The following is a 12,918-nucleotide window of genomic DNA, read 5'->3' as shown; positions in this document are numbered from 1 at the left end:
AGGAGATTTGCGCGATACATTCAGTCCAATATGTATTACATTTATTTGCCATCAGACACACGCCAATGCTTCGTCAACCCGTGCATGAACGGTGGAACATGCCACGAGAGCGAGACTGGGTACGAGTGCTCCTGCAGACACGGCTACACTAACGCCAACTGTGAAGGTCAGTGTCCTGACGTCATAGAATGGAACTTTTTCCAGATACGGGGCCTATGTCATTTGAGCGTGAAAGCGAGGCTTTATCAGTTGGGAGTTTGTTTGGCAGGCTGGAGTTTCTGCATTTTTATTGCCTGTTTTGCAATAATTCAAAAGTTAGAATCCGAGTTACAATATCTTAAAATGCGACATAATAAGAAATTACTGTATACTTGAAATTGGCGGTAAAAATAATCGGTAACCTGGAAAAACATGCAGCCGGCTCAAGATACAAGCCCTAAAAGGTACTTGTCGCTGCCAATATTATCGCATTTAATAGAGCCATTGCTACATTCATTACACATTGGAAGACACATTAAATGTGATGGGAAATATCCATCTAAAAACAAAGTTTTATACTTCAGTTACCAAAATCAATCGAAAATATCACAATAAGATTCTCCATTACTTTGCAAGAATGAAAAAAGGCGGCTTAGAGGTACTCTTTAACAGCTCTATTATTACAAGCTGATCCTTTTTTTTTTTGTTTCAGTGCATGTCTGTCATCCTAACCCATGTCATCACGGTGGACGATGCGAAGTGGAGTCTGGGCATTTTAAGTGCGTTTGTCCCCCGTTGTACAAGGGCTATCAGTGTGAAAGTAAGTATAATGAGACTGCAGTAAACAGTTTCTCGGGAAAGTGGACGAAGCGACTTTAAAGCGTAAAAATTAGTCCGTCCACGGCTCCCTCCAATTAAACTAAATAGACCATATTTAATAAATAGATCTCATTTTGCGTGAGTCTCATGTCTTCTAATATATGAAGTCACAGCATGTCAAGATAAAAAACAACGTGACGCAGCCGAGTTGCGTACACATGGACCCTTGTCCAACCAGAGCCCGCGATTTAAGAGTGTCGTATGAATTATATAAATGTTTAATGAGGTATTTCGACTGTACTCACTGTCACTTCTGTCAGTCGTATGTGGATTAATAATAAATTATTAGACGTAAAGATCCATGGCTATTTACGCCTGCCCCCAAAGAGCCTTGGTTGAAGGATTAGTTTGACATCATTGCTTCCATTCGTCTACAGTCCCCCATCCATGTTTCACTCGGCCCTGCCAGAACAACGGCGTCTGCATTGACTCGTACAGCGGTTTCAGCGCGTATCCCGATAACTGGGACAGCCATGGCTACCTGCACTACTTATGTCTCTGCCAGCAAGGGTTTATGGGGCCGAATTGCGAAAGTAAGTAAGCTTGCACGACGTATCAGTCAATAAATCTTGTTTCAAAAACTTGCTCGCCTAATTCCTTGTTAGGACATTACATACCATATTTGGGAGTCATATTAAACTTTTCCCTTTTTTCGCCTTAGAAATGTATACAGTATTACGTTTTTTGCCATCTTGAAAAAGCGGCCCAGACCCTAACGATTTAGAATATCCAAGGTTTCCCGCGGATTCGCCCCAGGGTCACTTAGAAAATCCCACAGCCGTTAACTGATATACGTATATCGTATACGCCGTGTTATGCAAAATGAGGCAATGTTTGCATAGAGAGACTTCGTAGGAAAATAAATAGTACATTTTATTGCTGATAGCGAAGAATCAGTTATTTTGTTGCGTAGGTGATTCTTGAGTGGACAGTATTTTTTTTAATGCAGTCTTTGTTTTCTAAGTTTAAATTAAAAAAAAGCACAAATTTTTACTTCCGAGTATAAATCGAAAAATAAATTTTAGCTATTTATCTTCCCGATTTACACCTACTTTAAATAGGTTGCACCTTCATGAGTATCAAAACAATTCAGCCATTCTTACATTACACGTGACCCACTGCGGGTTTACGATACCTTATTTGAAGTAGGTGTATAAGGTCTAGTCCATAAATAAAACTACGTATTCAAGAAAGTCTTAGGGTGCTAGCTGTAACGTAAGTACTCAATCCTTATTTTGATTTACGCTGTCACAGTGGAGCAAACGCCCAGGAATTTCCAGAGGGGATGGGGGGGATGCCCTTTTTCCTTAACAGTTACTGTATTTATTTTTTTCCAGGGGGTTGAAAAATTGCCAAAGTCCAGAGGGGTGGGGGTTCGTACTTCCAACCCCCTCCTTGGGGGTTATGGGGGGGTATGGATATTTTCTGGAACTACACATTCTTCAAAGTCAAAAAGAAGGCTTGCTGTAAGGGAAGTAAAGTTCTGAATCTAAGATGGATTTAAACTTTCACAGTGGACATCTGTAAGCGATGTGACCCTAACGCTAAGTGTCTCAACAACACGTGTGTCTGCATCGAGGGATACTTCGGCGATGGATTCTCCTGCAAGCGTAAGTACTAAGGCGCGTGTTCTTATATTAACAGGAAGTAACCTTACCTAGCGACCTTACCTTACCTTATGCCTATGTACAATACACAGTCACGCTAAGCAACCGTTGATTGGCTAAGTTATGTGAGTAAAAAAGACTTTTAATAAATTTCGTTTTTTTTTCATTTTTTACCTTACGATCAATTTATGCATATGATCCATCATTAGTTGAATTCTGATCCTTTTTAATTTTTTATTGAAGCATCTACTAACAGTAATCCCTCGATTAAGACGTTATTCCAAATGCAACTAGAACCTGACAGATTAAAAAACGTCGACAAAATGACAAACAGAAGCGTTTATGGAGTTAAATCAGCCTTTTCTTTTTAATTGCATTATTCACAGATAAAAATAATCATCCAAAAATTTTTTTTCTTTGATCAAGTTCAGTCGTAAAACCGGACTTGGAAATGCTGATGCAAATGGATTCTTTCTGGTAAATCTATATCGGCTAGGATGACAAAATAACTACTGGCAGAGCCCTTATAAGTTTCCCCTCTTCTTAACGTCTGTTTTTGTTTTCGATGTAGGTGTGCCTCATCCGTGTCACCCGAACCCTTGCAAGAACAATGGCGTGTGCGCTGAGCTCCAAGGTGGTGAATATGACTGCAAGTGCCCGGAGGGGACAACAGGAAAACATTGCGAAAGTGGGTACAATGCAAAGTAATTCTAGCAGTGATTCAAGAAATATATACTCCCCCTGAGAGATCCTAAATATCGGTACTAATTCCCGAAAATTGAGGGACATAGTTAAAGTGATAAAGTTCTTCTCTCGTACAATGTTGAACTTCCTTTACAAATTACTTGGCCTAACTGCGCTAAACATAGTAAGAATTGTGACTTCGTTTTTCGGACTTTCTGTGAAGACATAAAAGAGTGTGATCTCTTTCAATTATCCATTATAGTTGTGTTATTTCATTAAAACTAAGGAGAGTATTTTAATTTGTTTCTTCTAGTCAAAGATGCCTGTCTCCCTAACCCCTGCCAAAATGGCGGGAAATGCGTCGAAGCACAGGATGGTACAACTCGCTGCATTTGCGAAAATAGCTACACAGGAGCCAACTGCGAACTACGTTAGTATGCCCGTCCGTCCTTTTCTCACTTTTTTAGAGTGATTTTACAAAACAGTTACAAAACCGTGTGGAATAATCACAATAAGCATCCAGGTTTATGAAATGACATTTGATCTCTCAGAAAAAATGGTGGTTCGAACACCTCCTAACATCGAGCGGAGGGTGATTGGCCAAGAGTATTTCCTTTAGGTTTCGGCAGGCTGAACATTTTCTCAATATAGAAACTGCATAAATAAACCAACTAAATCCTTCGCGTATAATCCAATTCGCAGAAAATAGGTTCCTTTCCAGATGTTAATTTATTGCACTTGGATGAGGTAAACTGAAGTAACGTACGTTGTCTTATAAAACATTTCATGTTTTATTAAATTGTCTCGCTACAAGCGTGCAAGTGCTCCTTTATAACCATGTTTTTATGTTGCAGCTATTGACCCATGTACTTCTAACCCGTGTCAAAATGGCGGCACGTGCATGAACGACAAGGGTAAAGCGGTGTGCCGGTGCAAGGGCAAGTGGACAGGGGTAACTTGTAGAGGTGAGTCACTCTAGGCCTGCAAGTTGTCGTCACAGGTCTGCTTATAGAGTGTATCTACAATAGGGGCTTTGTGTAATTTACCTTTACTGGTCTCTTTACAGAGGTCATCTTTACTGTTCTGCAAGGGGTATATAGGGGCTTAGTAGAACTTATCTAAGGGTCGTTTAAAGAGTGTAGCTGCCCTTTATCTGATTGTATCTGCACTAGGTAGGGACTTATTGTAACTCATATATGGTAGCTGGCCTAGAGGCTTTGTGTAAAGTAACTTTACTGGTCTGTTTACATAGTTTAGTTGTTCTAGGGGTTTAGTGTAGCTCATATTCATTGGTCCTTTTACAGAGGGTAGTTGTTCTGGGAGTTTTGTGTAACTTATCTTTACTGGTCTGTTAATAGTCTGTAGCTTTCGTAGAAGCTTAGTGTATCCTATCTCTTCTGTTTATAAAGTGTATCTTGTTCAACGATGGTCTATTTACAGAGTGTAGCTTTACTAAGGGGGTTTGTGTAACTCATCTTTACTGGTCGTTTTACAGAGGGTAGTTGTGCTAGGGGTTTATATTAGCGTTAATTGTCTTTTCTGGTCTGTTTACAGAGTGTAGTTGCCCTAAGGGCAACAAGGCGGCCGTGCCTCCTGAGATGGGCCAGGTCTGTGATGCCGAGGGCGAGTGTAGATGTGACGGATCAATGACTAAGACAGAAACAGGCTGCAAGGAGGGTCGTAAGTATCGGTATTCGACTATTCAGATAACCTTGCTTTCCTTAAACTTAAAGAGCCATAGTCATACACACCTTACTTCATAAAGGAGGCAACTTATGTGAAAAAATATCGAAGTAATCAACTATAAACAAAATCAATCTTTTTACGTCATTTTTCAAATTCAGTTAAAAATATAGTAACAGCTGTCAAAAAAATCGGCCTATTGAGACAGATTCTTTCTCACACTCGGTATTGTGCTAAATTGTAAAAATGGCGGGTAGAGCTTTTATCATTTCATACATGTTGCGAGGTCCCTGGGGTTCTTCAGGATAAATGTGATAGGGTTGCTCGTCGGGAAATTCGAAAGATACCCCCTAAAAAAACATGCACATCTAAAACTGCTGTCCTAAAAAAAATACCCTAGAAGAACAAATTACCACTAAAAATTCCGTTAGACCCAAGTATCCCATTGTATAACAAAGTCTCGTATGACAAATTGTCAAAGTGTTTTGTTTAGCAGTCGGAATAGGCTTGTAGCTCCTCCTTTTGCAAGCCTGTGCAAGAAGTTTTCTAATCAAACGCGCAATGCTATGAACGTAAAGCGCTTTCGACACGGAAGTTTCTTCATAGGATAAAAATTTGTGTGGGTTTGTATTTAAAGGTAATATGTGCAAAGAGTTATCCAGATTTAAGAGCTATATTTCGCAAAGGATGAGTTTATATGTGTTTTATTTCCAGGCACTTCTACCCCATGTTCGTCCAGCCCGTGTAAGAATGGCGGCACATGTACTGACACAGGCCCAACGACCTACGCGTGCTCGTGCCCGCTCGGATTTACTGGAACTAACTGCGAAAAGCGTGAGTATCAGGGTTATGTTGATGATGCGCGTGCAAGGGGGATACGGAGAAGAACAATGCGAAAATGATATACATCTATTTCAAAATATGTTGTCAGTGCATTGCCAAATGCAGGTTTTTCAATCAAAAAATACCATGGAACTCGTCAAATTCTACTGAATGTAGGAAAATATGGATAATTTCTTAGATTATATTACTTACCATCTTTATTCTTAAAAATGATTATACCTATAAGCAGCGATTAGTCTTTGAACTGCCAATTGCCATTCGCCATTTGCACTGACAACGTTTATTGAAATAGGTATATGCAATTTGTCTATTAGACAATCAAAATCTGATAACCAACCTGGTAGACAGTCTGAAATCGTCTGTTATTCATAAATATGGCCTAAGATCCTTTATGTTATAACTAGAAAGCCCCTAAACTTGCTTTTAAACTTGATATATACTGAGTATTTTAGTAATATGACGCACTGTCTGTAATTCAGTTTAAAGCTTCAATATGCTTGTAATCAACATAACATCATTTAAAGATGGTTAGGTAGTTCGAGACAAAAATACTTGTTTATCTGATGATTAACACAAATAACAGTGATATCTCCAAGCAAATAAAAGGCATATAGGTGATCGGTAGTTGTGGCAGAAAAACTTTGTGATAGAGTACGAAAAGAAGACGGTGTCTAATTGGACTATTGTACGAATACTATGCTTTACTTGTCGGAAGGGAATATGCATAATTAACTTAAACTGAATATAAACTACTTGCCTTTTTTTGCACCCCTAGCGGTCTGTACCCCAGACTATTGCAAAAATAACGGGATATGTCAGCCACGTGTGGACGGTCCTTCATGCTTGTGTCAGCCTGGATTCTCGGGACCGAGATGCGAAAATAAGAGCCGTAAGTTTCACATTGTATTATTGCATTAGGAACCGAGACGAAAAAATAAAAACTGTAAGATTCAAATTGTATTTGATGAACTATAGTTCATTATAGAACCGAGATGCCAGAATAAGAGCCTTGAGTTTCACAACCAAAAAGTCTTGGAATCATTCCAGAAATATTTTTCTGGATACTACAAACTCGCTTTGCAATGCCACACAAGGCAAAAAAGTTATTTTTTTAAATGCCCACATATGGCGTCTTAGAAAACCCGGTAACTTGTTCAATTAACTAACCTATCTTTTTCTTTATTCCTGTAGCTACGAAGGTTAAAGATCCATGTCACCCAAATCCATGTTTAAACGGTGGCTCATGTAAACCGGTCAGCGGTAGCTATGATTGTCACTGTGACGCGCGGTATACCGGAGCGCATTGTGAGAGTGAGTATTTATTCGTCTGTGGAAACATCAAAAGCCGCGTCCACACTTGACCGGTAGCTATAATTATGGCCGTGATGCGCGGTATACCGGAGCGCATTTTGAGAGTATTTATTCGTCGTGTGGAAACATCTGATGCCGCGTCCACACTTGACCGGTAGATATAATTATTGCTGTGACGCGCATTATAGCGGAGCGCATTGTGCGAGTGAGTATTTTTTCGTCGTGTGGAAACATCTGATGCCGCGTCCACACTTGACCGGTAGATATAATTATTGCTGTGACGCGCATTATAGCGGAGCGCATTGTGCGAGTGAGTATTTTTTCGTCGTGTGGAAACATCTAATGCTGCGTCCACACTTAACCGGTAGCTATGATTATGGCTGTGACGCGCGTTATAGCGGAGCGCATTGTGCGAGTGAGTATTTTTTCGTCGTGTGGAAACATCTAATGCCGCGTCCACACTTAACCGGTAGCTATGATTATGGCTGTGACGCGCCATAACCAGAGCGCATTTGTGAGAGTGAGTATTTATTCGTCGTGCGTAAAAACCTAATGCTGCGTCTAGATCGATAGCACATCTGAAGCTGCGCTCACACTAGTCCGAAACATGTTTACTTAGAAAATGTTTAAAAATTCAGTGTAGCTAAATATCAAGATTGCCCTACCCTATATAGGTTGGTGCCTAGTATTGCTGGTGCGCATCCTTGTCTGCGCATACAAAAAAGCACGCGTGCGCTTGTTTTGGCATACGCAAACAATGTCGTCACTCGGATAAATAAAAACGGATAAAGGGTAAAACGGAAACGGATGAACGGATAAACGGTAAAACGTTAAACGGTAAACGGATGATAAAAAAACTTTTTGCAGTTTTGTAAAGAAAACAGCTTCACAATATTTCTACTACATATTATTGTACAATGCTTGATGGTGGCTATTTACGACAATGAAAATTTAATTCACGTTAAACTGTACATGAATAGAAATATGCGCACATTTTTCTCTGTTTGTCTATGCGCGAGCACAAAGTCTCTGATGCGCGTGAACGTTGTTTTTGTGCGCGTTCTTCTTTTGTACTTTTTGGTGTCTCAATCATTATTTGAACAATATTTTCAATAAGTGATAAAATGAGGTGTCTTGCTGAATTAAAAATTAATAACGCTTGTGTATTAAAAAACACTCAAGAATATGTTTGAATTTTGATTGTATGTTTCGGTCTTTCTGTAAACATGACTAGTGATTATTTATAAGTATTTTGACATTTTTCAAGTTATTGAATCATTTTTCTATGAATCTTTAGTTGACAAATGCGCCAAGTGTCACGTACAGGCTGTTTGTATACACGGTCACTGCAAATGCCGAGCAGGCTACATAGGGACTGGGTACGAGTGTATGAAAGGTAAGCAGATTGTTGTTAGAGTGTCAACCTCCTAGTCCGTTCATGAAGTAACATATTCTTATCTAGAAGCGCATGTCAGGGCGTGTACAACCACGTGTTTACCTCATGGCTCGTGTCAATGAAGTATTCTGTATTGTAATATTTTTAGCTCATACGACCAGGGTGTGCCCGACCACGTGTCCCATATACTCCACGTGTTCACCGCATGGCTCATGTCAGTGTATCCCTGGTTACACCATGACTGGAAACTACTGCTCGCGTAAGTCATGACCACTCATCAAATGAGACTGTATTACAGACGGTAGACATTATAGAATATATTACATTTTAGGCTTGTAGTGTGTAAAGAGCCTACTCCGTTAGCGTCTCTTGTCGTGTTCTCGGTTCGATCGAATCAGTTTTTCAGTATGTGGGCTTTCTGTGGGGGCCCAAATTCCAAAAAAAAGAAAACTGGGGTTTTAGGGGGAGAAGGCAGATGATCACTTTTCATCTAGCCCTACTTCTTCTCTTTTTTTCGTACCCATTTTTTTTCTGGTACATAAAAGCACAGGGCTTTTTTTGAACACAAGAGATGCTTGCGGGGGGGGGGGGGGGGGTGGGGTGTATAAACGCTTGTGCTGTAAATGTAATGGTTTTACGCTCTGCTTTGTCAAGCTTTGTTTAGCGTGCTTTAAATAAAAATCAAAATAAGTATAATTCATAAAATTGAAATATGTTGTAAATAATTACAGTACCAAATTAAATTGCCAAAATAAAAAGTAAAAGTAAAGCCCTACGCCTCTTCCAGTACATGATGAAGTAACTGTAATATTGTCCTGGAATGTGACATTGGAAAATAAAAAGATACAACATTAAATAAAAGGCTCACTAGAACAAACACGAAACACTTGGAACACTTGGCTTTACTGGTAACGGCATATACCTTGTTCTGTACCGTGTTTGCTTGTATGTTTGTATGCGTTGTCTTGTTGGTCTATATATACTAAAATTTCCCAGTCACACACCCAATTCTTGGCTGCCCATTTTTCACCGAGACTTCCAATAGGCTTTACAGGAAAATGTTATCGGTTTAATGTTTTAATATTTAACGCAAAGGTTTTAAAAAAGATGTCAGGGAAATAAATATACACAAGCTTAAAATGGATAAATACAAAAAAGTCCAAATAGTCGTGTTCGTGAAACAGAAGAATAAATACAATACCTGCCCTGAAGAAGTCTTATTAATGACGAAAATTAGGCTTCGAATACCATTTTTGGTGTATTGTATTTGAGGTTAAAATGGTATGTTTTATGAAAAATCTATGCACAAAACACTTTCGAAACTACTTCACAGGGGGTTAAACGTACCACTAAACTTTGTGTTGATTTATTTTTCTGATCCCACCACGCCTATGCAGACCATCTAGTATTTTCTCTTGCGCGCGTATATAGTCTTTCTTATCCTACCAATTGAAAAAAGTTTGCATATCAATTTTGAGGGGGGGGGGGGGATTCTAGTTTTTAGTCTTCTCCAATCTAATTTAAATATAAAAATCTGACCTTACGAGTAGCTCCGGAAGGAAGCAACCCTCAGTCTTCAAAATCTCCACCACAACCGGCTGCTGCATACCACGCTATTCCTTCTCCCCCGCCCTACCCTTACACGGGAGATAGTGCCGACTCTCGCCGAGCTTACCGTCCGCGCCATCAGCCACCTGCACCACTCTCCCTCCCAACAGCCGCCATCTACCATGTTATACCTTCAGCAGCCTTCGCGCGCCCTGCACCTCCGTCACCCCCACAAGCGTACATGGATGTGTTAACAGCATCCCCACAAAACTACGGGATGTACCCGTATTACAAGAGAAGTTACATCGGAATGAAAAAAAAAGAGAATGAAAGAGAAAGAAAAAGAATGAGATGAAGAGCTGGTGAAATTGTCAATTTCAAGACACAATATAGGTTGCTACGATTATATTCGTTGACCGAAAACTGATTACATCTATCTTATGCCTAGTGCACACTAGCAACATAACAACATAACGACATGGGCGCGCGCACTATGTTTAGCCCGACATAACGACATGGACATAATAACATAAGAGAAAAAACATGTTTTTTTCTCTTATGTCGTTATGTCGAAGATAAGAGTGCGAGCGCCCATGTCGTTCCTTTTTCAAGAAAAAATAATAAATAAACTCTAAGGGACACCAAAGATTGACATTGCTGTCAACACTTTGATGAGATGTGCTTGCGTTAATGGTTATTTTTATTGTAAAATTACAACTGTAAAATTATGTATTTATATCAAGAAAGGCACAGTTGATATGAATCTATAACAAGGCTCATACGTTTATATACGCCTATAATAGGCATAGTTGATATACTACTTATATTTATTGTGATCTGTAGCTCCATCTTTCTCGACCCAGGTTGTAAATTTTTTGGCATAAAAGTAAAAAAAATTGGCAGGCAATAGGCATGTAGTTTTCTGGCATACGAATTACAAAAACAGGCCCGCAAGGCATGCATGTAGCAGTAGCTACCGAGAAAATACTGTGTTACAAGACCTGTAATCGTTTTGTGCTCCTATTTCATAAGCGGTTGTCAGTGCAGATGGAAAATGGCAGTCTCAAAGGCTTATTTAGACAGCACGATTTAGTATGCGGCACTTCTTCAACACGAGTCGTACAGTATAAATCAGCCTAAGACTCCGCTACGATGCCCGACTACCAGAGTCTTAGTGTGTAATTCAGGGCCAAGACCTGTCGTAGACAGGTCGCATACGACTAAATTGTGTTGTCTAAATCGGCCTTAAGACTGGCCGCTGCTTATTGTACCAAATATTTACAAGAATAAAGATGATAAATAGCCTTATCTAATAATCGCATGATTTATCAGCATTTTCGTGTATTTTGTAGAAATATAATCAGGCCCAAGGTATTTTTTATTAGCAAAGCGGTAACACGTGACTGGCAGTGACACGCTCTAACGTTACTGACTGTGACCTTACGTTACCGACCGTAACATTGTCATTTGACTGACCGTGACCTAACGTTACTGATCGTGACATTGTTGTATGACTGACCGTGACCTCACGTCACTGACCACGATATTGTCAGTTGACTGACCGTGACCTTACGTTACTGACCGTGACATTGTTTGTTGACTGACATTGGCCTTCTTACGTGCCTCGGCAGGTGTGACGGCATACGGCATTGTAGACGGAGGAAACGAGGAATCCGAAGAGGAAGAAGAGGAGGGCTTCCGCCCGACACCCCACACGACACACCCAACACCCCCCGCACCGACAACCATCACTGACAGCCCTACCGACCCACCGACGAACCCTCCTACAACCTCAGTACCTACACCCGCGACAGACCCACCAACACCCCCTCTTCCCATCACGACGGCACCTGCGGCCACACCCACACCACCTGTTCCCACGGGAGCCCCGGCACCTATCCCCACGGGAGCCCCGGCACCTATTCCTTCAGGGGCCCCGGCACCAATTCCTTCAGGTTCCCCGGCACCCATTCCTTCAGGTTCCCCGGCACCAATTCCTTCAGGGGCCCCAGCACCTATTCCTTCAGGGGCCCCAGCACCTATTCCTTCAGGGGCCCCGGCACCAATTCCTTCGGGGGCTCCGGCACCTATTCCCTCAGGGGCCCCATCGCCTGTTTCCGCGTACAATGACGAAGTCCAGTATGACCGGGCCCGAGCATCATATTCCCCGGTATCAAATTACCCGGTGCCTTATTCACCGCTAACCGGACCCTCCATGTTTAGGTTATCGGAATCAAATTCGCCAGCAGCATACTCCCCACTGGCTAATTCCCCGGTACCGGCGCCTAGTCCATATTACTCTCCTATTTACTATTACTATCACCCATACCCGGCATCTTTCCCAGCTAGTTCCAACAGTTATTACGGGTACACTAATCCCTTCGCCAGGCGGCTCCCGGAAGACCACCGGTACCCGTCTTTTTACAACCGGGTGATGGGTAGAAGCAGAGAAAGAAGTTCTTAGGATACATGTCCGTGCACGTTTTGCACGTCCGCACAAACAACGACCAAAGAAAGTAGCATTGGCTCGAATGGACGGATGAAACAGCTTTGCTTTAATAGTTGCACACCATAATTCGTAATGCTGGCTAATGTTATACATGGAGATGTTGTTTGTATACCCTCAGTGACAGTGCCGTTGCGTCCAAAAATTATATTGATGTTGGCCCGTTTGCACAAGGATTTAGAAGACAAAATCATATGAATGCCAGGTCGCCTTTAGGCAAAGCAAACGGAACTATAGAAACTCTAAGTCATGTTAAAGATTAACAGCATCATTGTACAGTTTAAAAGCTTCTAAAGCTATATATAAACGTTCCCGTTCTTCCTTTAGGTTTTTAACGGCATAAGGTAACGCATAATACGATAAATGTACAATAAGTGTAAAGTGTATATGCCCATATCTTTCTCACAAAAATTGTTTTTGTGACTTGGCCATGTTGGTTAAGCAGTTCGATTTTATTAAAGGTTAAATATTTAGTGACCAAA

At 40.9% G+C, this 12,918-nt stretch overlaps 1 protein-coding gene across 2 annotated transcripts in view; it reads left to right on the top strand.

Moving 5' to 3' along the window:
* Positions 1-12,918, top strand: part of LOC5505025 (neurogenic locus notch homolog protein 1) — an 18,625-nt gene extending 5,707 nt beyond the window's left edge. Inside the window, exons 6-19 of one of the 2 annotated variants that reach the window (XM_048733987.1) lie at positions 56-166; positions 692-799; positions 1,236-1,391; positions 2,373-2,468; positions 3,037-3,153; positions 3,463-3,579; positions 4,004-4,114; positions 4,704-4,829; positions 5,547-5,666; positions 6,451-6,564; positions 6,867-6,986; positions 8,284-8,382; positions 8,531-8,641; positions 11,562-12,918. In XM_048733987.1, the coding sequence (XP_048589944.1) occupies positions 56-166; positions 692-799; positions 1,236-1,391; positions 2,373-2,468; positions 3,037-3,153; positions 3,463-3,579; positions 4,004-4,114; positions 4,704-4,829; positions 5,547-5,666; positions 6,451-6,564; positions 6,867-6,986; positions 8,284-8,382; positions 8,531-8,641; positions 11,562-12,394 (2,339 nt within the window). In that variant the 3' untranslated portion in view covers positions 12,395-12,918. Of the gene's footprint in view, positions 1-55; positions 167-691; positions 800-1,235; positions 1,392-2,372; positions 2,469-3,036; positions 3,154-3,462; positions 3,580-4,003; positions 4,115-4,703; positions 4,830-5,546; positions 5,667-6,450; positions 6,565-6,866; positions 6,987-8,283; positions 8,383-8,530; positions 8,642-9,932; positions 11,252-11,561 lie in introns of those variants that run through there. The other variant, XM_048733988.1, reaches the window with a different exon arrangement.

The sequence above is a fragment of the Nematostella vectensis genome, chromosome 11 (genome assembly GCF_932526225.1).
Source record: "Nematostella vectensis chromosome 11, jaNemVect1.1, whole genome shotgun sequence".
Lineage (NCBI taxonomy): Eukaryota > Metazoa > Cnidaria > Anthozoa > Actiniaria > Edwardsiidae > Nematostella > Nematostella vectensis.
Note: the sequence above shows the minus strand (reverse complement) of the source record. Positions and strands in the feature narration are given on the sequence as shown.